This window comes from Chiloscyllium plagiosum, chromosome 23, assembly GCF_004010195.1.
Source record: "Chiloscyllium plagiosum isolate BGI_BamShark_2017 chromosome 23, ASM401019v2, whole genome shotgun sequence".
Classification (NCBI taxonomy): Eukaryota; Metazoa; Chordata; class Chondrichthyes; order Orectolobiformes; family Hemiscylliidae; genus Chiloscyllium; species Chiloscyllium plagiosum.
In genome coordinates, this window is record NC_057732.1 from 1,625,806 (window position 1) to 1,648,271 (window position 22,466).

General features: G+C 40.6%; 1 protein-coding gene across 1 annotated transcript in view; it reads right to left on the minus strand.

Annotated features, from left to right (window-relative positions):
• Positions 1-22,466, minus strand: part of LOC122561536 (cilia- and flagella-associated protein 54-like) — a 201,748-nt gene that overhangs the window by 54,391 nt on the left and 124,891 nt on the right. Inside the window, exons 14-16 of the mRNA XM_043713281.1 lie at positions 18,959-19,103; positions 13,934-14,035; positions 1,574-1,715 (exon numbers count right to left, since the gene is read on the minus strand). Of these exons, the coding sequence (XP_043569216.1) occupies positions 1,574-1,715; positions 13,934-14,035; positions 18,959-19,103 (389 nt within the window). The remainder of the gene's footprint in view (positions 1-1,573; positions 1,716-13,933; positions 14,036-18,958; positions 19,104-22,466) is intronic.

Genomic DNA, 22,466 nt, shown 5'->3' on the forward strand with positions numbered 1-22,466 from the left:
CACCAACCTGTCTACCTGTGACTCTACTTTCACGGAGCTATGAATCCATACCACTAGATCTCTGTTCTATAATACTCCCCAGGGCCCTACCATACAAGTCCTACCCTGATTTACTTTACTAAAATACAACATCTTGCATTTATCTAAATTAAACTTCATTTGCCATTCCTCAGCCCACTAGCCCAGTTGATCAAGATCTCACTGCATTCCCAGAAAATCATCTTCACTGTCCACTATCAAATTTGGTGTCATCCACAAATTTACTCACTATTCTTCCTAAATTCTCATTGAACTCATTTATATAAATGATGAATAACAGTGGACCCAGCACTGATCCCTGTGGTACACTGCTGGTCACAGGCCTTCAGTCTGAAAAACAATCCTCTCCCACCACCCTCTCTCTACTATGGTCAAGCCAAGTTTGTATCCAATTGGCTAGCTCTCCCTGGATCCCTGAGAGATTTAACCTTACTCAACCACCTACAGAGTGGTACCTTGTCAACATCTACTGCACTGCCCTCATCTACTTTTATGATCACCCCTTCAAAAAAGCTCATGAGACATGATTTACCACATGATTCTATGCCATAGTAACTCTCCCATTGGAGTCATTGCCTCTTCAATGGATATTTCATGTCAGTATATACCTCTCCAAATGCCTGTAGATCCTGTCTCTCAGAATCTCCCGAACAACTTAGGCTCACCAGTCTGTAGTTCCCAGGAATTTCCCTGCAGCCTTTCTTAAATAATGACGCCACATTATCAACCCTCTAATCTTTAGGCACTTTACCCGTGGCTGTCATTGATACAAATATCTCCGCTAGCAGCCCTGCAATTTCCATCCTAGCCTCCCACAAAGTCCTGGGATATATTCATCACATCCTGGGGATTTATCTACATTCATACATTTTAAGACTCCCAGCCACCTCCTCTTCTGTAATGCAGACTCTCTTCAAGACATCGGCAGTAAATACTGACATGAAATATCCATTTAAGATCTGACCCATCTCTTGTGGCTTTGCACATAGACATCCTTGTTGATCTTTAAGTGGCCCTATTCTTTCCCAAGTTACTCTTTTCCCTTTTGTGTATTTGCAGAAGTACCAGTTTGGAAAATTGTACAAGGTATTATTCGGATTGTGGGGTACTAATTTTCTTGCCTACAGCCCCCCACCCATGCTTAAAATGTTCTTCCCCTACCAGGGGACTGCTATTGGTAGGCTGCTTGCTCGTGAGGTACAGTTTCAATCCACCATTGGTAAAACAGTCCTTACAATTGTGGTCAAGCTACCCGAATATGGTGATGCTATCGGTAAACGTTCCCTACAGCGGCATGTGCTTAGGGAACACACCCAATTTGGCTCCCTGTGATTCTATCAAGCATGCTCCAATAACTCATTTTCTGGCATATTGCAGGTTGATATATTCTGCCTGTTAAGTTAAAGTACAATAACAGACAGAATTGAAACAAGCCTTAGGATGATTTCTATGATAATAACACAGCACATGTTTTAATATATATTTTAAAAGCATACATTTTAAAAAGACAATGGTTTTCTTATAATGTTCTTACCAGTTTCAAAATCCTGATAAGATGCCAAAAAATCCAGAACTACATATTCAGGCAATTCCTTTTGAACTAAATGTTTTATACTTTCTTCACCGATTTCCTTGTCTCTAGTTAGTATTTGGGAGTTGCGTAGAACTCTGACAACCTAACCAACAAATGACATTTGTGTATGAGTGGAAATATAGCAATTTCTACTTCCATAGCACTTTTAGTACAATAACATATCTGCAGTTGATTTACAGGAGCATTAACTATTACCATTTGACACCGATCTTCATGAGGACAGATAACCTTTTCAAAAATCACCTCATATTATGTAACATGGAGCTAGTAGCTAACAAACTGGGAACTAATAGTATATAAGTGTACTAATGGAGCCACATTCATGGAAGCATTTGAGAGTCAGGTTTTGTCGAACACAACACCAACTTTGGAAGTCTTCTGATCTGACATTACAGCAGATAAATTAAAAACAAAGCTGCGATTGCCACTTCTAGGTGGCACAAAGAGGACGGATGAGTGAAAAGGCATCCAAAGTCATTTTGAAACAATGGAAAGCAACAGTGGCGAGGCAGTAGTAGGTTAAGTGCAGTAACATCAGCAGTGCATATGCAGAAGCTTCTTCCAGCCTCGTGTGGCCAGCTGATGTCACAAGCTGAATCTATGCACACGCAGGTACCACTTGGCATTATGGACAATCACTCTGTAAAGACACAGAGCTCTTTGCTTTGCAAGTCTTACATGTGATTATGTCAAACATCTGGGAACCTAAAGACAAGAAAGCACAATATACTGGCAGCAGTGGTTTAGCCTAAAGCATTTTAAACAAATATAATACTGACTGGCAAAATTGATGCAAACTGGTGTCAGAGACAGAAAGAAAACAAACATGAGTGCATCATGCAAAATCAACTATAAAGAATGTTGACCAGCACTACAATGAACATAGTGTACCACCCATAATAAATTGAGAACTGATAATACTGTAGATATATTTGAGATTTTTTTTTAAAATCGCAATTGGCATTCAGTAGTTTCCAGAAATGGCATTAATAATGAAGAAAGCGTTAGCTATATATTTCTGTGTGCAGGAGACAAAGCATTACATTTATTTCACAGCTGGGAAATTACAACCAAATTAGGACAACGCAAACAAGATTTTTGAAAGGTTTAGTACTTACCCAAATGAAATTATTCGATGCACTGGAATAAATTTCAAGGCTTCAGACAGGAGTTAGCTGAGCTTTTTGGCAACTTTCCAACAAAATTAAAGTGCAATCAAAATACGTACATTTCAGGGCAAAGGTGAAAGACCAATAGATCAACTAATTTGGAGGCCACACATACTCTGAAGTACAGAAAGTGCTAATGAGAAAGAACAAACTCACAATATTGCAGACTGAGACAATGTCAGGGCACATGAAGGCTAACGAGAGGTGTGAAAACACTGACTGTCTAAAAGACTGGTCTTCAGTTAATCTGCAGGAAAGGCAACAGGGGTGACACAGTTAAATAGCAACTAAATAAATGTACACCAGATTGAGAAAAAGACATGGAAGTGTCCCACATTTAAAACAATCTGCAGAGCTCATCAATAGGACAATCTCTGGGAAAAGATGGACGGAACAAAGAAAGATTGTGATAGTTAGTCGAAAAGAAACCAAAACATCCATACTCTGGAAGATGCCAGTGAGTTTGGGAACACGATAGACGTAAGAACTATACAACTCCTTCAAATGTTTGGATGCAGCAGTTCCCAAAGAAAGAAAAATATCTGGATGTAGGTTTGCTCACTGAGCTGGAAGGTTCATTTTCAGACATTTTGTCACCATACTAGGTAACATCATCAGTGAGCCTCCGGTGAAGCACTGGTGTTAGTGATTTGCTTTCTATTCATGGGTTTAGGTTTCCTTGGGTTGGTGATGCCATTTCCTGTGGTGATGTCATTTCCTGTTCTTTTTCTCACAGGGTGATAAATTGGGTCCAAGTCGATATGTTTGTTCATAGAGTTCTGAATGGAATGCCATGCTTTGAGGAATTCTCATGCGTGTCTCTTCCTCATACAAATGAAGAAGGACACTGCATTGACTGGGACAACACATCCTAGGACAAGCCAAACAGAGACACGCACGAGAATTCCTAGAAGAATGGCATTCCAACTGGAACTCTATCAACAAACACATTAACTTCGACCCCATTTACCACTGTCTGAGAAAAAGAACAGGAAATGACATCACCAACCCCCAAGGAAACCTAAACACATAAATAGAAAGCAGGTCACTAACACCAGTGCTTCACCAAAGGCTCACTGATGATGTTACCTAGTAGGTAACAAAATGCCTGAAAATGAGCAAGCAAGCTTACATCCAGAAGCTCAACCTGAGCTACAAATCTTCTCAAAACCCGCTAAAGAAAAATATCACTTAATGATTCAGATCAGGAAGAGGGTGAGATATAAACCCACATGAACTCTAGGATGAAAACATACTGGAGAACACAGGGAACGTTTGAAGAAAATGGTTACCCAAGAAAAGGCATTCTGAGACAGTACACTGTCATGCTAACAGCACACTGAGTGATCTGGGATTTGACAGCTAGGAGAACCCCAAATCAGAGGAACACAAAAAAACATTAACTGAATGATCTACTTGATATATCAGAGCTAAGCAATTGTGAAGAGTCACAGATTTTCATAGTAAACCATGGAGGGGAAAGGAGATTACACTGAGGGATAAAGTGAGTACACCATTGAAAAGTACCTCGAATCAGATTCAAAGATGTGATGCAAAAGGTACCCAGTATGTTTCAATGAAACAGTTGGATGTTTTGAGGACTTTATCACACCCGCACTAAACCCTACATGAAGTATCAACAGAACTTAAAGGAAGATTTGTAGGAGAACACTAAAAGATAGAAGAAAAGAAAGCTAGTGAGTATTGAGAAGATTTGTAGCTCAGGTTGAGGTTCTGGATGTAGTTTTGCTTGCTGAGCTGGAAGGCTCATTTTCAGACATTTCGTCACCATACTAGGTAACATCTTCAGTGAGCCTCCAGATGAAACACTGCTGGTGTTTCCTGCGTTCTTTTATGTTTAGGTTTCCTTAGGTTGGTGATGTCATTTCTCAGGGATGGTAAATGGAATTCAAGTCAATGTGTTTGTTGATAGAGTTCGGTTGGAATGCCATGCTTCTAAGAATTCTCGTGCATGTCTCTGTTTGGCTTGTGGATGTGGATGTGTTGTCCCAGTCAAAGTGGCGTTCTTTCCCATCCATATGTAAGGGTCATGTCATTTTGTGGCTAGTTGGTGTTCATGTATCCTGGTGTCTAGTTTTCTGCCTGTTTGTCCAATGTAGTGTTTGCTACAGTTCTTGCATAATATTTTGTAATGACATTAGTTTTGCTTTTTGTTTGTATAGGGTCTTTCAAATTCATTAGCTGCTGTTTTCGTGTGTTGGCGGGTTCGTGGGCTACCATGATGTCAAGAGGTCTGAGTAGTCTGACAGTCATTTCCAAGATGTCTTTGATGTAGGGGAGAGTGGCTAGAGTTTCTGGACACATTTTGTCTGCTTGTTATGGTTGGTTGCTGAGAGATCGGCAGACTGATTTATTGGGTACCCGTTCTTTTTTTAATACACTGTATAGGTGATTTTCCTCTGCTCTGGGTAGTTCCTCTTTGCTGCAGTGTGAGGTGGCTTGTTGAAATAATGCTCTGATGCAGCTTCATTTGTGGATGTTGGGATGATTGCTTCTGTAGTTCAATATTTGGTCGGTATGTCTTGTTTTCCTGTAGACGCTGGTTTGAAGTTCCCTGTTGGCTGTTTGTTCTACTGTGACATCTAGGAATGGCAGTTTGTTGTTGTTTTCCTCATCTTCAGTGAATTTTATGCCAGTACAGGTATTATTGATGGACTTGAAGGTTACCTCTAATTTGTTTTGTTTTGTGATGACAAAGGTGTCATCCACGTAGTGGACCCAAAGTTCGGGTTGAATGCTTGGCAGAACTGCTTGCTCAAGACGCTGCATTACTGCCTCTGCTAAGAACCCTGATATCGGAGATCCCATGGGTGTTCCATTGGTTTGTCTGTAGGTTTATTGTTAAAGGTGAAGTGGGTGGTAAGGCAAAGGTTCACTGGCTTGACAAAACTGTCCTTGCTGAAGAAGTTGGTGGTGCTTGGTGAATGTGTCTTTGGGTCTTCTAATAGTGTAGTTAGTGTTTCCTTGGCCAGGTTGATGTTGATGGATGTGAACAGGGCTGTTATGTCAAAGGAGACCGTTATTTCATCCTCTTCAATCTTGGTGTCTTTGATGGTCTTCAGGAATTCTTGGGTGGAGTGGATGGGGGCTCCCCTGGTTTGTGAATTTTTGGGTAATCCGTAGAAGTGTGGTCTGTTGGATCCAACTAGTTTCATTTTTTGGAAGTCGGTCTTATTTATTTCTCCAGACTTCTGAAGTTTTTTTAAGTAGGGCTGTGATTCGGTTCTCTGGTTGTGGGTTAAGACTATCGCCACTTGTTGGTATCTGCAAGTAGTGCGTTCACTTTTTCAATGTAGTCTCTTTGACTTAAAATGACTGTCAAGCGTCCTTTTTCTGCAGGTAGGATAACAATGTTTAAATTTCTTTTAGTCTTTCTAGTGCTTTCTTTTCTTGTGTATGAAGTGTGTTTTCTTTTTTCCTGCTTAATGGTGGTGCAACTATCTGTCTGATAGTTTGCTGGATTTCTTCTGTGAATTGGTTTTCTTTCAGTGTTGTTTCTAATGCTGCTATGAAATCTTTTTTGTCTGCATCTTGGAAGTTGTAATTTAATCCTCTTACTAAGATGGCTTTTTCAGTGTCTGTTAAGGGTCAGTCAGATAAGTTTTTTATCCATGCTTCTGTGTTGTTATTTTGTGTAAGTTTGTCTAGTTTTTTCTGCAGGTCTAGCTTTTTCATTTTCTGTGTTTGTCGCTATCTAATATCTATGGCTTGTTATACTCTGTCTGTCCATCCATGGTCTGTTGCATGAGTGAGGAAATAATTTTGGTGCAAAATCTCCTGGTTTTAGTTACGGAGTCTGTTGAGGGCATCATTAATCATTTCTCTAAACATTCTGCTTACACACAGTATCCTTACATACAGATAAGGAAGGACACCGCTTAGACTGGGATAACACATCCACCCTAGGACAAACCAAACAGAGACATGCACAAGAATTCCTAGAAGCATTCCAACTGGAAGTATCAACAAACAATTGACTTGGACCTCATTTACCACCCCTTGAGAAAAAGAACAAGGAATGACATCACCAGAGGAAATCACATCACCAACCTAAGGAAACCCAAACATATTAACAGAAAGTAGGAAACACCAGCAGTGCTTCATCCAGAGGCTCACTGAAGATATGACCTAGTATAGTGACAAAATGTCTGAAAATGAATCTTCTAGTTCAGCGAGCAAACCTATATTCAGAAAATAAAGTGATTGCTAAAGTGACACAGCCTACAGATTGGGTAAGTGTGGTGAGAGGGAACCCAGTTGGGAAGCTAAGAATTTTTGCCTGGATTCAAAAGATCTCAACTGAATCTCAATAATAGGCAATCATTATGCTCTTTGAACACTGACGAAGTCACACCAGTACTGGCAGGGCAAAAGTTTTCAGCAAGTTCAGTGCCAGAAATAACTGTTGGAATATGAAATTAGACACTGAATCTTCACTGTTGACAACATTTACCCCACCTTTGTAAGGTACAAATTCTTGCATCTATTTGTGCTTAGTGTAATACAATGAAAAGTAGACAAAACACATCTCTGGGATGGAAGCCCTGAGGGATGGGAGACAAATGAGAGAGCTCGGAGGTCTTAAAGGCATGAATTGTTATGGGAAGAAGACAGGAGAATGGGATTAAGAAATATATCAGCCATGATAGAATGGCGGAGAAGACTATATAGGCCAAATATCCTCATTCTGTTTCTATACCTTAGGGTCTTATACCACATATATCGGGCTGCAGAGCAAAGCTGTGATAGCTGATGAAGATGATGTGGAGGATCAGTGGTTAGGGTCACATGACAAGTTTCAACAAGCTCAAAAAGATAATGTGCCAAGATAGGATCATTATAGATGAGACGAGACCCCCTCAAAGTATATTAAGAAGGTAGCCTAGACCTTAACATTTTCTTATTTTAAAGGTAAATGTTAGGTGCTATGTTCCAGATGCAATTCGATTGGTCAACGTATTCAACATTAAGCGAAACACTATAGTCAAAATATAACAAAAGAAAGAAGAATTTTGATTAACTTAACTCTATAGGAAAACTTAACAGAATAATAGATACAGAAACTATTACTAATTAAATGTTCCAATATAATAACATCTCAAGCACACACTTGGCAAAAAGTAAATTCAGAAAACAGATTTTGTCTCACATGCTATCCTAGGAAGAGAACTCCCAGCTCTTGGCTGTAACTGAGAGGGGTAAAAAAAAAAGCTTCTACTTATCAAGACCTCAACAGCAACTGCTGAAAGCTAAACCTAAAATCCCTGTTTCTGTGGGTAGGAGCTTGACTACACCCACTCAGCTTGCTTCTAATGTTCCAACTTTAAAATAAAACCCAAGGCTTCACAAGTGGTTTATCTTCTCATAGATTGGAGAACAGAACTGAGCAATCTCTCAAAAAGAAACCAGACCAAAATACACCTCTTAAAGCTACAGCATTGTTTCAATGAGTCTTATACTACAACAGGAAGAAACATGTCCTTCTGGAAGCAAATGTTTCTTTAGATAGCAGTCCTTGTGCAAAAAGGAAAGCTGATGACATTCACAGCCAAAGCTTGAATCTCAGTTGAGACCAGATGTACTAATATAACAGGAGAGCATTTGGCAGTGTACATAGGTGGAAGAAGTTCAAATCTCTCTATGGGACATGGTTCAGAGTAGAGTGATCATAATCCATAGAGCAGAAGAAAACATGGAGAGTCATGGAGGTGTACAGCACAGAAACAGATCCTCTGGTCCAACTTGTTCATGCCGACCTAATAATCTAAATTAATCTAATCCTATTTGCCAGCATTGGCTCATATCCCTCTAAACACTTTCTATTCATGTACCATCCGGATGCCTTTTAAATGTTGTTATTGTACCAGCCTCCATCATGTCCTCTGGCAGCTCATTCCATTCATGCACTACCCTCTGCTTGAAAAGGTTTTCCTTCAAATCCCTTTTAAATCTTTCCTACTCACCTTAACCCTATGCCCTCTAGTTTTAGACTTCCCTACCCTGGGAAAAAGACCTTGGCTGCTCACCATTTCCATGCCCCTCATGATTTTATAAAATATCCATGAAGTCACTCCTCAACCTCCAAAGCTCCAGGGAAGAAAGCCCCAGCCTATTCACCCCCTCCCTAGCTCAAACCCTCTAAACCTGGCAATATCCTTGTAAATCCTTTCTTCACCCTTTCAAGTCTAGCAACATCTTTCCCACAGCAGGGAAACCAGAATTGAAAAGTGGCCTAATGAATATTCTGTGCAGCCACAACATGACATCCCAACTCCTATACTCAATGCACTGACAAATAAAGACAAGCGTACCAGATGCCTTCTTCACTATTCTATCTGCATTCCACCTTTAAGAAACTATGAACCTGCACCCCATGGTCTCTTTGCTCAGCAACAATCCCAGGATCTTGCCATTAAGTGTCTGATTTGCCCTGATATGCCTTATCTAAATTAAAGTCCATCTGCCACTCCTAGGCCCATCTGATCAAGGTCACAATATACTGAGATAACCTTCTTCATTGTCCATTACACCATCAATTTTGGTGTCATCTGCAAATTTACTAACCACTCCTCCTATATTCATATGCAAGTCATTTATATAAATGATAAACAGCAGTGCACCCACAACCGATCTTTGCTGCACATCACTGAGCACGGATCTTCAGTCCAAGAACAGGAAGGCAACAAATGTTACTCTGAGGCTTCAGAGTTATGATTTCAATCTGAAATTGAAGGCAGAAAGAGAAATTACGCTGGCAGGTACCACATCACTGTTCTCACTACAGGAGAGGCATAAGGTGAAAGATTGAGGTGTAAAGACTCATCACCTAATGGGTGTAACGCACGAAGGAGGATCCTAATCAAGACAAGACAACAAAGAAGAGTTACAGATGCTTTCGCAGTAAATGATCCAGGGTAGACAATATGGCAGGATGGATCACATGGGAACTATAAATATCTATAGCCACTTGTTCAAAAAACAATGAAGTAAGTAAAATGTATCTTTATTCCTTAACCTTGCTGCTTAAAGGCCACTTCCTGCCCAACTACCATCTTTTATGTGGGTGGCAAAGGAGGGAGAAAGTGAGGACTGTAGATGCTGGAGACCAGAGTCGACAATGTGGTGCTGGAACAGCACAGGAGATCAAGCAGCAGCTGAGGAGCAGGAGAATCGACGTTTCGGGCATATGCCCTTCATCAGGAATAGGTTTGATTCACCTGCTCTTCGGATGCTGCCTGACCTGCTGTGCATTTCCAGCACCACACTCTTCAACGTGGCAAAGGATGGAGCCAGATTTTAATGATGCCAATTATTTATCCTGGAATTATTAACGAACAAGAGTATGGCTCCTTCATGAAACGGCCATGGTTCTGTCAGATGCCTGCCCAATATCTGTTCCAACAGCCCACTAATTCCCCCTCCCCACCCTTCCAAAAGTTTCTTCTCCCCCTCTGTTGTGCACCATAGCCCTCACCCATTTGATGCATTTAACAGGACCTTCTGAGGTAGCCCTATTGAACCCCCCTCCCATTATGATCACCAACTTTCCTCTCCAATTGGCTGCAATCCCAGTAATGATCACCATTTTCAATGGCATTCCTAGGACCTGGGAGATGCTGGATATGATTCTAAAGTATTTTTAAGCTTGACTATAATTTCTATTCATTATAACTAATGTAAACCTGATAAAGATTATAACCATGTACATAGCTGCTCCCTAACTGAAACACACTCCACTTAACTCATTTCATTGTCCAGAACTAGATCAGCTAAAACTTTGTTCCTTGTTGGGATGGAAATAGACTAATCAAAGTTCTGTTGTATATTTCAGGAATTCCTCCCTTTTTATCCTGTTACTATCTCATCAATATTAGGATAATTAAATCTGACATTTTGACTACTGTTAGCTCTTGGATTTTTCTGTAATTATTTTGCAATTTATCTCCCATTCCTTTCTGAACCTTTCATGGCTTATACTACACATTCCAGTGGAATTTTAGCTGACTAAATATTCCTTAAATCTTAAGCAAATAGACTCTGTCTTTGACCCGTCGACTGAACTCTTCTGAAGTTCTGTTACAAATATTACCTTCATAAAAGTTGCACTTCAGACTGGATATAAGATATATGATAGCCATATCCGTAGACAACGGTTAACAGCAGCCGTGATAACTGTGGGTAAACTGTCAGGCCTGTATTTTTATGGAGTCTTTGTGTGCTATCCAAAATGGATAACAGGACTTGATTGTAAAGGCAGCCTTCATTCTGATAAATCCTACTTTCTCCAGTATGGGACAGGTGGCAAAATGGGGAAAATCCAGTATAAAATAAACCTTGATTGAATTATGCATGTAATAAATTAGCTCTAATAATTCAGAACTTTAAATATTTAATTTTGTAATCTTAGGTTTAGAAAGCCTTTGTTAGATAAACTCCTGCAAGCTAAAAGTCATGAGACTAATCAAGTTACATCAGTGCAAATGAATGGGATCTTCGACAGCATGAATAGATCTTTGTCCAGGACCCTCTTGTGGTGCAGTGGTAGTGTCCCTATCCCTGGACCTTGGGTCAGGATGCAAGTCCCAACACTCCAGAGTAGTATAACAACATCTCTGAACAGGCTGACTAGAAAAATAGAAAATTAGAAAAATAAAAAAAATGTAGAACTCTATCCATTGCGACACAGGTGTCTTAGCAATTCAAAGTCAGTAATTAAACACTAACCAAATTATTCTAATCAGAATGAGCCAACTATCAGGCCAGAGAGACTCTACATTGGACAAACAAGCAGAACACTAGCCACCAGGATACATGAACATCAACTAGCCACAAAAAGGCATGACCTACTCTCACTAGTATCCTTACATACAGATGAGGAAGGACACCACTTCAACTGGGACAACAGTTGAGACAAGCCAAACAGAGAGATGCTTGAGAATTCCTAGGAGCATGACATTCCAACCGGAACTCTATCAACAAACACATTGACTTGATCCCCATTTACCACCTGCTGGGAAAAATAACAGGAAATGACATCACTAATCCAAGGAAATTGGATCAATTAGAAAGCAGGTCACTAACACCAGTGCTTCACCAGATGATCACTGATGATGTTACCTAGAATGGTGATGAAATGTCAAAAAACAAACCTTCCAACTCAGTGAGCAAACTTGCATCCAGAACTCAAACTGAGCTACAAATCTTCTCAAAACTCTCTAACAGCATTTACTGTCTTGTTCTGCAATATATGTTGAAATGAATTGTAAAAATTACCCTTTATAGATTTCTCAGGTTTTCGATTGTAAATTGAAATTCATAAATATTACCCTATTCCTCCATATATTTTGCATATCTAACTATAAATTTCTAGAGTCAAACCATTTTCCCCTAACCTGCTTTTCTCAAACAAGTTTCTATACTTCACATTGGTGGTCACCAAGGAGGTGATAATGATAGGTTTAGAGAGGGTGGTGTTGAAATTCTGGGGCATGTCAATATTGAGGAGGAGGATATGTTAGGTGTCTTAAAAAACATTAAGATAAATAAGTCCCCAGGGTGTAATGGGATCTATCCCGGGATACGGAAGGAGATTGCTAGGGACTTGACCAAGATCTTTTAATCTCTTTAGCCACAACCCCAAAGTCCCAGAAAATTGGAGAATACCCAATGTGCTTTTGTTTAAGAGGTCAACAAAGATAATCCAGGTAAGTACAGGCTGGTCAGTCTTACATCAGTGGTAGAAAATTATTTGAGAAGAATCTTATGAATAGTATTTACTTGCTTTGGAGAAGAATGGACTTATTAGGGATAGTCAGCATGACTTTATGTAGGGGAGGTCGTCTCACAAACTTGCTTGTCACTTCCTTAAAAAAACTCAAAGATGATTGATGAGGGTAGAGCAGTAGATGTTGTCTACATGGACATCACTGAAGCATTTGACAAGGTCCTTCATGGTAGGCTGGCCCGGAAGATTTATTCTTATGGAATCATTATGAGTTGGCAAGTTGGATCCAAAATTATTTCAGTCATAGGAGATAGTGGATTGTCATGGAGGGATGTTTTTATGACTGGAGGTCTGTGACCAATGGTATTTCGCTGGGACCTCTGTTTGTTTAAATAGATGATTTAGCCAAAAAGAATAGGTGGTCTGATTAGTAAGTTTTCCGATGACCTGAAGATTGATGGATTTGTGGATAGTGAGGAAGTTATCAAAGGTTACAGCAGGATATAGATCAGCTGGAAATCTGGCCAGGGAAATGGCAGATGGCATTAGGGAACAAGTCCATAGCTCCCTGAAAATGGCAACACAAATGGTGAAGATGGGGAAAGAAAAATGTATGGCATGCTTGCCTTCATTGGTGGGGCAATTGAAGCTGGCAAATCCTGTTGCAGCTGTATAAGTCTTTAGTTTGGCAACATACAGAATATTGTGCACAATTCTGATCGCCACACTTTTGGAAGGATGTGGAGGCTTAGGAGAGGGTACAAAACAAAAGACATCAGGATGGTGCCTGGATTCAATTGTATTTACTATAAAGAAGAGGTTGGACAAACTGTTTCAGAGGCTGAGGGGTGACCTGACAGAAGTATATAAAATTATGAGAAGCATGGATAGGTTGGAGAGTCTGAGTCTTTTTCCCAGAGTGGAAATGTCAAATAATAGGGGGGCATAGGTTTACAGTAAGAGGGGAAAAGTTTAAAGGAGGAGATGAGCAAGGCGAGTTTCTTTTTTTTAAAAAAACCACAGAGGGTGGTAAGGAATGAACAGGTAGGGAATAGAGGGATACGGACTATATGGTACAGGAAGATGTGATTAGTTGAGAATGGCATCATTGTCGACATAGACATACTTGGCCAAAGGGCCTATTCCTGTGTTGTATTGCTCCATGTTCTATACTCCGTTTCATCTTATTTTTCTCATCATTGCTGCAGGATTTCCAGGTTTTCTACATTTGAATGAAAAATGCCTGTTATACATCTTAGGCTCAAACATGTCTGTGTTCCATCTCCCAAAAGTTATCCAATTGTTGTACATTACATAAATGTTGTGCAGAGAAACAAATTATGCCTAGAGAAGCAAAATGATTTAGTCTGAATAATTTGTACAAACCTCATTTGCCGCTCTAATGGTAATCCATGCCAGCATTTTATATTTTGAAGGCTGCCTCAAAACATGGTGCAATATTTCTAGCAGTCTTCCCTGGCCAGTAATCTGTTTAAGAAACAAAATTATTGAATAAATAATTTAATAAACTGTTTTAATTTTATATTTGTCAAACTGTACAATCCTAAATATAGAACAATTAATTTAATCTGCAAGAAATCAAGTTGCACCTAATCTGATTATTGGAGTTCTGATTAATAAATTGTTTTAAGGGTATGGACAGTGAATTAGATCAGCACACACTTCCACTTCTGGGTCTTGACATATTCAGACAATATTGACAGAGTGATAGTCTCCTCTTTGCTGCCTGCAAGCTTTACTCACAATAAACTTGGAGAGGCCCAGTCCAGTTTCATTTGGCATGAGCCATAATGGAGACATGTCCTTAATTTGGAAAATTTGAACTGAATCATTAGGCAAGTGGAAACAGAGGTAATCCAAGAGATCGATCTTGAAACAATACTGTGTTTCTTTCCTATAAATGGGCAGTCTCACTCTGTTGTGGAGATCTTCTGGGGTGACTTATGGATATTCCAGCAGCTCAGCGTGAAGGTCGAGTCCTGGCATGGAGGTCTCAACATGGAGATCTCGTCTTTGCTTCGGAGGAAGCTTCCTGGTCTTCCAATGGCCCAGCATGGAGGTCTAATCTTGGCGTGAAGATCTTGACTTGGAAAGGCGTTACGGTTTTGGCCCACTTTTCCAGCATACCATGAACCCAGGAGTTGCTAATTGAACTGAGATGAATCTTTACCTTTATCTTCTTATTTATGACTTCTATCATTAATTTAGGCACTGTGGTACGGTGACTTACAAAATTTTTGTAAAAGTACACATGACAATAAATTGCTATTCTATTCGAAGTGCTGTTTGATCTCCTCAATATTTCCAGCATTTTCTTTTGTTTCCTCACTTTCAAGCACCAACTTGTATTTTGCTTCTCTCTAAATGAAGTGAAGTAGCACGAGGGTCCAGAGGGGATGCATTTTAAAACTTTTAAAATCATTGGATGATCGAAGCAGAAAATGTTTATTACTAACTGTACACACTATGAATGGGAAATTGTCTACTCCTCACCATTACTATTTTTTACCATGATAAGTATAAGAAAACACACACAAGAGCTGTGATTGCATTAAACGATATTTATTTTCCAATGCAGTTAGACACTAAGGTGATTCAGAGGACTTCTGGGATATTTGCCTTCAGTGGTCAAGGCAATGATTGTAAAATCAAAGAGGTTATGATAGAGTTGTAGCGAGAGTTAGCTAGCCACAACTGGAGTACTCTGTACAGTTCTGGTTGGCACACTTTCAAAAGGATGTGACTGCATAAGAGAGGGTGCAGAAGAAATTCACAAGGCCATTCTGAAGAAGGGTCACTGAACTTGAAGCATGAACTTTACTTTCATTCCAAAAAGGTTGCCAGACCTGCTGAGTTTGTCAAGCAGTTTCTTAGATTTTTTTTAGATTACATTACAGTGTGGAAACAGGTCCTTCAGCCCAACAAGTCCACACCGACCCGCCAAAGCGTAACCCACCCATACCCCTACATTTATCCCTTACCTAACACTACGGGCAATTTAGCATGGCCAATTCACCTGACATGCACATCTTTGGACTGTGGGAGGAAACCGGAGCACCTGGAGGAAACCCACGCAGACACGGGGAGAACATGCAAACTCCACACAGTCAGTCGCCTGAGGCGGGAATTGAACCCGGGTCTCTGGCGCTGTGAGGCAGCAGTGCTAACCACTGTGCCACCGTGCCACCCAGAATATTGCCTGGGTTGGAGCAATTCAGCTGTAAAGAGCATAGGTAGGCTGGAGTTGTTGCTTGGACTTCAAGGCTTTTAACAAGTTCCTCCGTAGGACAGTGATAGCGAAGGTAAGAGCCCATGGAATCTAAGGAAACTGGCTGAGGGGCAGGAAGCAGAAGTAATGATTGAGGGGTGTTTTTCTGAGTGGAAATGTTTTCAATGGGATCAAACAGGGGTTAGGACCTTGGGTTTATCATTTATATAAATGATTTAGACTTGAATATAGGAGAGTTAGTCAGTGTGTTTGCAGATAATGCAATAATTGGCGGAATGGTAAATAGTAAAGAGGATAGCATTAGACTACACCAAATATAGGCTGTCATTGAATCCCTACAGTGTGGAAACTGGCCATTTGGCCCAACATATCCACACTGACCCACCAAAGATTAACCCACCCAGACCCATTCCCCTATTACTCTACATTTACCCATAACCAATATACCTAACCTGTACATCCCTGAACACTACTGGCAATTTAGCACAGCCAATTCACCTAACCTGCACATCTTTGGACTAGTGGGAGGAAACTGGAGCACTCAGAGGAAACCCACAAGACATGGAGAGAATGTGCAAACTCCACACTGACAGTAGCCCAAGGCTGGATTCGAACCCAGGTCCCGATTCGAACCCAGGTCCCTGACACAGTGAGGCAGCAGCACTAACCACTGAACCACCATGCCACCCTAGACAACTGGTCAGATGGGCTGTTCATTGTTAAACCGAATTCAATCCAGATAAATGTGAGTTGATGCACATGGTCAGGACAAACAAGGCATGATGAATTATAGGACCCTGGGAAACACAGAGAATCAGAGGGACCTTGATGTGTATGTACACTGGCCCCTTAAGGTAGTGGGACAAGTAAATAAAGTGATTAAGAAGGCATATAAAATTTATTAGCTGAGGCATAGAATTTAACAGCATGGGGTTTATGCTGGAACTATATAAAACATTAGTTAGGCCACAGAGTATTGTGGGCAGTCCTGGAATCCACATTATAAGTGTGATGCAGTTGCAAAGTGAGGGTGTTGAGAAGATTTATCAGGATGTTGCCTCAGCTGGAGAGTTTTATTAATGAAGAGGGGAGTGTTGCTGAACAAAGAGACTTTGGAGTGCAGGTTCATAGCTCCTTGAAAGTGGAGTCCCAGGTAGATAGGATAGTGAAGGCGGCATTTGGTATGCTTTCCTTTATTGGTCAGAATATTGAGTATAGGAGTTGGGAGGTCATGTTGCGGCTGTTGGAATATTGCATGCAATTCTGGTCTCCTTCCTATCGGAAAGATGTTGTGGAGCTTGAAAGGGTTCAGAGGAGATTTACAAGGATGTTGCCAGGGTTGGAGGATTTGAGCTATAGGGAGAGGCTGAACAGGCTGGGGCTGTGTTCCCTGGAGCGTCGGAGGCTGAGGGGTGACCTTATAGAGGTTTACAAAATTATGAGGGGCATGGATAGGGTAAATAGGGATCAGGGAGTCCAGAACTAGAGGGCATTGGTTTAGGGTGAGAGGGGAAAGATATAAAAGAGCCTTTGAGGCAACTTTTTCACACAGAGGGTGGTACAGGTATGGAATGAGTTGCCAAAGGAAGTGGTGGAGGCTGGCACAATTGCAACATTTAAGAGGCATTTGGATGGGTATATGAATAGGGAGGATTTGGAGTGATATGGGCCGGGTACTGGAAGGTAGGACTAGATTGGGTTGGGATATCTGGCAGGCATGAACGGGTTAGACCAAAGGTCTGTTTCCATGCTGTACATCTCTATGACTCTAAGAGAAATTGAATACACTGGGGTTATTTTCCTTAGAGAAGAGGAATCTGAAGGGGGACATGACTGAGGTATATAAAATTATGAAGGGCATATACAGGGTAGACAGAAAGAAACTTTTTTAGCTCGGTGGAGGGATCAATTGACAGGGGAAGAGATTTATGGTAAGGGGCAGGTTTAAAGGGAATCTGAGGAAAATATTTTTCATCCAGAGGTTGTTGGGAATCTGGAACTCGCTGTCTCTAAGGATGATAGAAGGTAGAAACTCTCAAGTATTTTAAGTAGTACTTAGATGTGCACTTACTGTGTTTTAGCATACAAAGCTGTGGGATAAGTGCTGGAAAATGGGATCAGAATAGTTAGGTGGTTGTTTTTGACTGGTACAGACACAATGGGCTTTTTTTCTGGCTGCAGATCTCAATCACTGTTGTCTGCAGAGAAGAGAAGACTGAGGGGCAATCTGATTGATGTGTACCAGCGCATAGGCAGATGAGATAGGAAAAAACCTTTCCCCTTAGTAGAATTAGAGGGGATTTAAGGAAATATTTTTTCTCATTCTCAGAATGTGGATCTCATTGCCTTAAAGGGTGTTCAAGCCAGGAACCCTCAAGACAATTGAAAAGTATTTTGATGAACATTTGAAACACTGCAGCATATAAGTCCATGGGCCAAATGGGAAAATGGGATCAGAATAGAAGGATAACCAGTGCAGACACGATGGGCTAAACAGCCTTTTCCATCCTTGAAAAACTGGGCAACTCTGACTATTCTACACCATCACTGAACACAGGTTTCCTTGATCATTTTCACCATGACCATGACTCTCCCAACTTATCTTTAGTTTTCAGATTTACAACAGAAACAACAGCAAAGAAGGTTCTGGTGAGATAAAGGGGCCAAAACCTGACTTACTGACTCTAGACTTTACTTTTTTTTTAAGCAGTGTACAGTAATCATGCATGGAGAAACAAATGAAGCAAACGATGTGAGAGTGGTATAATTTTGAAGTTGAAGACAGAACTTTGGTGATGTGTCAGGTGGATGTTAGGATATTTGAGGACACTTATCTATAGGATAATGTTGAGTTAATGTCTGTGTTATTTTATGAGGATGAAGACCTAAATCATTTGATATCTCATCTGCATTAACTTCCCTAAGATTCACATTTACAAAGTATAATCCAATAAGTGAATATTGCGTCAAGCCAAAGTACTGCAAACGCTGGAAATCCAAAACACATGGAATGCTGGAGAAACTCACAGGTCTGACAGCATCTGCTTAGACAGAAACATTGTTAGCATTTCAAATCTAGTATGACTCTTCCTCAGAATATGAATATTGCAACTCTGCAAGCATTTTGTCTAAGTCACTTGTAATTATCTCTATTTTCTCACCTTTTTTCTAGGCTGCTTCCCAACGACAATGATTCCTGATTTTACCATTGCTTTGCTTTCTCCTCCAAGCTCTAAATCCTTCTCAATCACCTCATCAAGGTAGAAAAGTAACAAAGCAAGTTCCAAATATGATTGTCTGATCAACCTACAAGTTTAAATGAAAACATATGTTTTGTATTAGTCATATGCAGCACGTTAGCAGTCTCTAAAGCAGTACATGCTGTTGTTTTGAGGGTATGATATGCTGTAGGGAAGCCAGGAATAGGAAAGTTGCCCAATTTCTATGAACATTTGTGGAGGCTGCTGGCTGAATAAGGTTAAACATGATTATGAGGATCAAAGGTAGGAACAAGAAGATATTTCACAATTATATGGAGACTGTTTTTACAGTAGCTTCCAGCATGAAAGTGAAGGGTGGTAAGATTAGTCAATGTATTGTTTCTAGTTCATATTCTATGCTAGTCATGCAGACTTCACTCAGGTCTTCCATAACTTTTCTACATCATTACCAGTCAAAGTGACCTTTAGAAACACTAGAGTATTATCTAAATTCACAGCCACTGAGGCTTCTCTGCAAGGCTAGATGACTAATTATGATACTCTCTGCTTGTCACAAGTTGTTTTTCTCATCTTAAAGGAAAGGTAATGAAAATGACAATGTACTTAACATCATGAGATACATGCATTGTTAACCATGAGTTAATTTTGTGACAAGGCTACCCATCAAAAGTCTTAATAAAAAGTCAATGTAGACCATTTCAAATGCTTTAGCCTCATCAACAGTCCCAGTTACCTCCTCAAACAATTTGATCAAATTTGTTAAATGACCTTGCCTTTATAAATCCATCCTGAGTATCTTTAATGTCTGTCTCTCCAAGTGCAGAAATATTCTGTCCCTCCAAATTCTAAAACTTCCTATCGCTGAAGACTTTTAATTTTCTAGTCTATCCCTCCCATTTTTTTAAAAATTGGGACAACATTAGCAGTCCTGCAATCCTCAGGCACCCTACCTATAGCCAGAAAGAATTTGAAAATTACTGCCAGTTCCTCCTCCCTTGCTTCTCTGAGCAATCTTGGATACATCTTTTCTGGGCATGAGGATGGATCCACTTGTAAAGCTGCGAAACCTGCTCGTCCTTCTCTCTATATTAATTTATTTGACTCTTTTGGTCATCTACCCTCATATCTATACTGTTATAATCCTCTCTCATTTTGAAAAACTGATGCAGAGTATTCAGGGAAGGCTACATCACCATCTTCCAGATCCACACACAAGAAAATGAGTCCAAGTTGCTTTGAGTTTTGCAATATGAAGCCTAGCAAGTTCTCTCATTGTATTTTACCAAACCCACCTTATTAATTGCCTATCCTGCTCCTATAATATCTCATGTCTTATTTTTTGTCCAGTTTTACCATTTGCACTTCTTAAAACAACTCTCCCATCTGTGGTTATCCAAGAATTCACCAGGATCCAAGCACCCGCACCATCTTTAAAATCCTATTTTGCACTAGAAAAGACTGCCAGTTTGATATTTGCCTTGGACAATGACAGATGGGGGAAATCAGCGCCATGATCTGCAGACAGGGTTCTGGACACCCTGTTGTACTGGGTGGTGCACAGGCAGGACTTCCTTTTACCCCAACAATGGAAGGCAATACACAGATCATGCCATCCTGTCCAAGGTTGCAACCCAGTTTACAGCAGTCCCCGCCAGCTACAGGAATATCCAGAACTGAAAAGTAGTGGTCAAGGACATTCTCCACTCTGCTAGTAGAAGTGGTACTATCTTTAGACTGATATCTCACAGTTATTCTATCTCTACCACTATACCCACCTTGCACCAAGGCCCATTCTCTACTAATAATGTTCCCACTAATTTGCAGTCACTGGTCAGAGTGTCTGCACTGCTAAATATGGATGCATTGAATTCCAGTGCAGAAGTCACACCTGCGTGTGAATGTTAAAGGTCTGTGCAACATCAGGAAAAGTTAGAGAGAACACAGTCTACCAATTTCATTATTGCTGGCAACAGTTTTCCTCACTTGCTGTCATCCACCCAAAACCTCAAGTACCAATCAGTAAACATCCCCACATCTGACCTTATGATGGAGGGAAGATCATTGGTGAAGCAGCTGAAGATGGTTGAAGACACTGCCCTGAGGATCTCCTGGAGAAATATTCTGGATGTGAGATAACTGATCTCCAACAATCACAATCATTTTCCTTTGTATCAGATATGACTCCAACCAGCAGAGGGTTTTCTCTCAGATTCCCATTGACTTCATTTCTGGGGACCCCTGATGCCACACTGGGTCAAATGGAACCTTGATGTGAATGGTAGTCATACTCGCCTCGCCTCGCCTCTGGATTCTGCACTTTTGTCCATATTTGAACTAAGGCTGTTATGAGGTCAGGAGCAGAGTGGCCCCTCTGCTACCAGTAGGTCAGAGTCAGAATTTCCCCTTATAAAGAGGTGAAGAGTCGAATGACAGGCATCCCATCAACCACATTATTGTTTGCATTGCCAACTCACTCATTTGGGATGCTTAACCACCTGCATCAACATTAATAATTGTTGTCCCACTTTCAGCTCCCAGAATACTGACCTACCTCATTCCAGAAGGACAATAGCCCACAACAGGGCAGAAAGCTTTAATGTGGTTTGTCGGATGCCTGTCATTTGACTCCCCATATTGAACATCATAAAAAATCTAATAAAACCTAGGGTTATCTATAGGAATGCCCATCATTGATCAGGTGTTTTACAAGATTGGTCCCACAGAAGGGAAGGGGAGAATACAGTAACCACATTGTGTATGATCATTGTAACACAGTGTATAAACATACTCCTTTTTTCTGTCAAAACAGAGTGTGTTATGAATCTATCTTCCGATCTGAGCTAAAGATTAAGAAAACCATTCCGTTTTCACATCGAATGGGGGAAGATCCTTTGGCCCACTCTCTGAATTAACCGGGTTTTAGTTGAATACAAGGGGGGTCTCTCCTTTTACTGGATGCTAGATTGTTATAGAGTCATAGAGATGTGCAGCATGGAAACAGACCCTTTGGTCCAACCTGTCCATGCTGACCAGATAGCCCAACCCAATCCAGTTCCACCTGCCAGCACCCGGCCCCATCTCCCTCCAAACCCTTCCTATTTATATACCCATCCAAATGCCTCTTAAATGTTGCAATTGTACCAGCCTCCACTACATCCTTTGGCAGTTCATTCCATACACGTACCACCCTCTGCATGAAAAAGTTGCCCCTTAGGTCTCTTTTATATCTTTCCCCTCTCACCCTGAACCTATTGCCCTCTAGTTCTGAACTCCCTGACCCCAAGGAAAAGACTTTGTCTATTTATCCTATCCATGCCACTCATAATTTTGTATCCCAACTTCTGTACTCAATACTCTGACCAATAAAGGAAAACATACCAAACACCTTCTTCACTATCCTATCTACCTGCAACTCCACTTTCAAGGAGCTATGAACCTGCACTCCAAG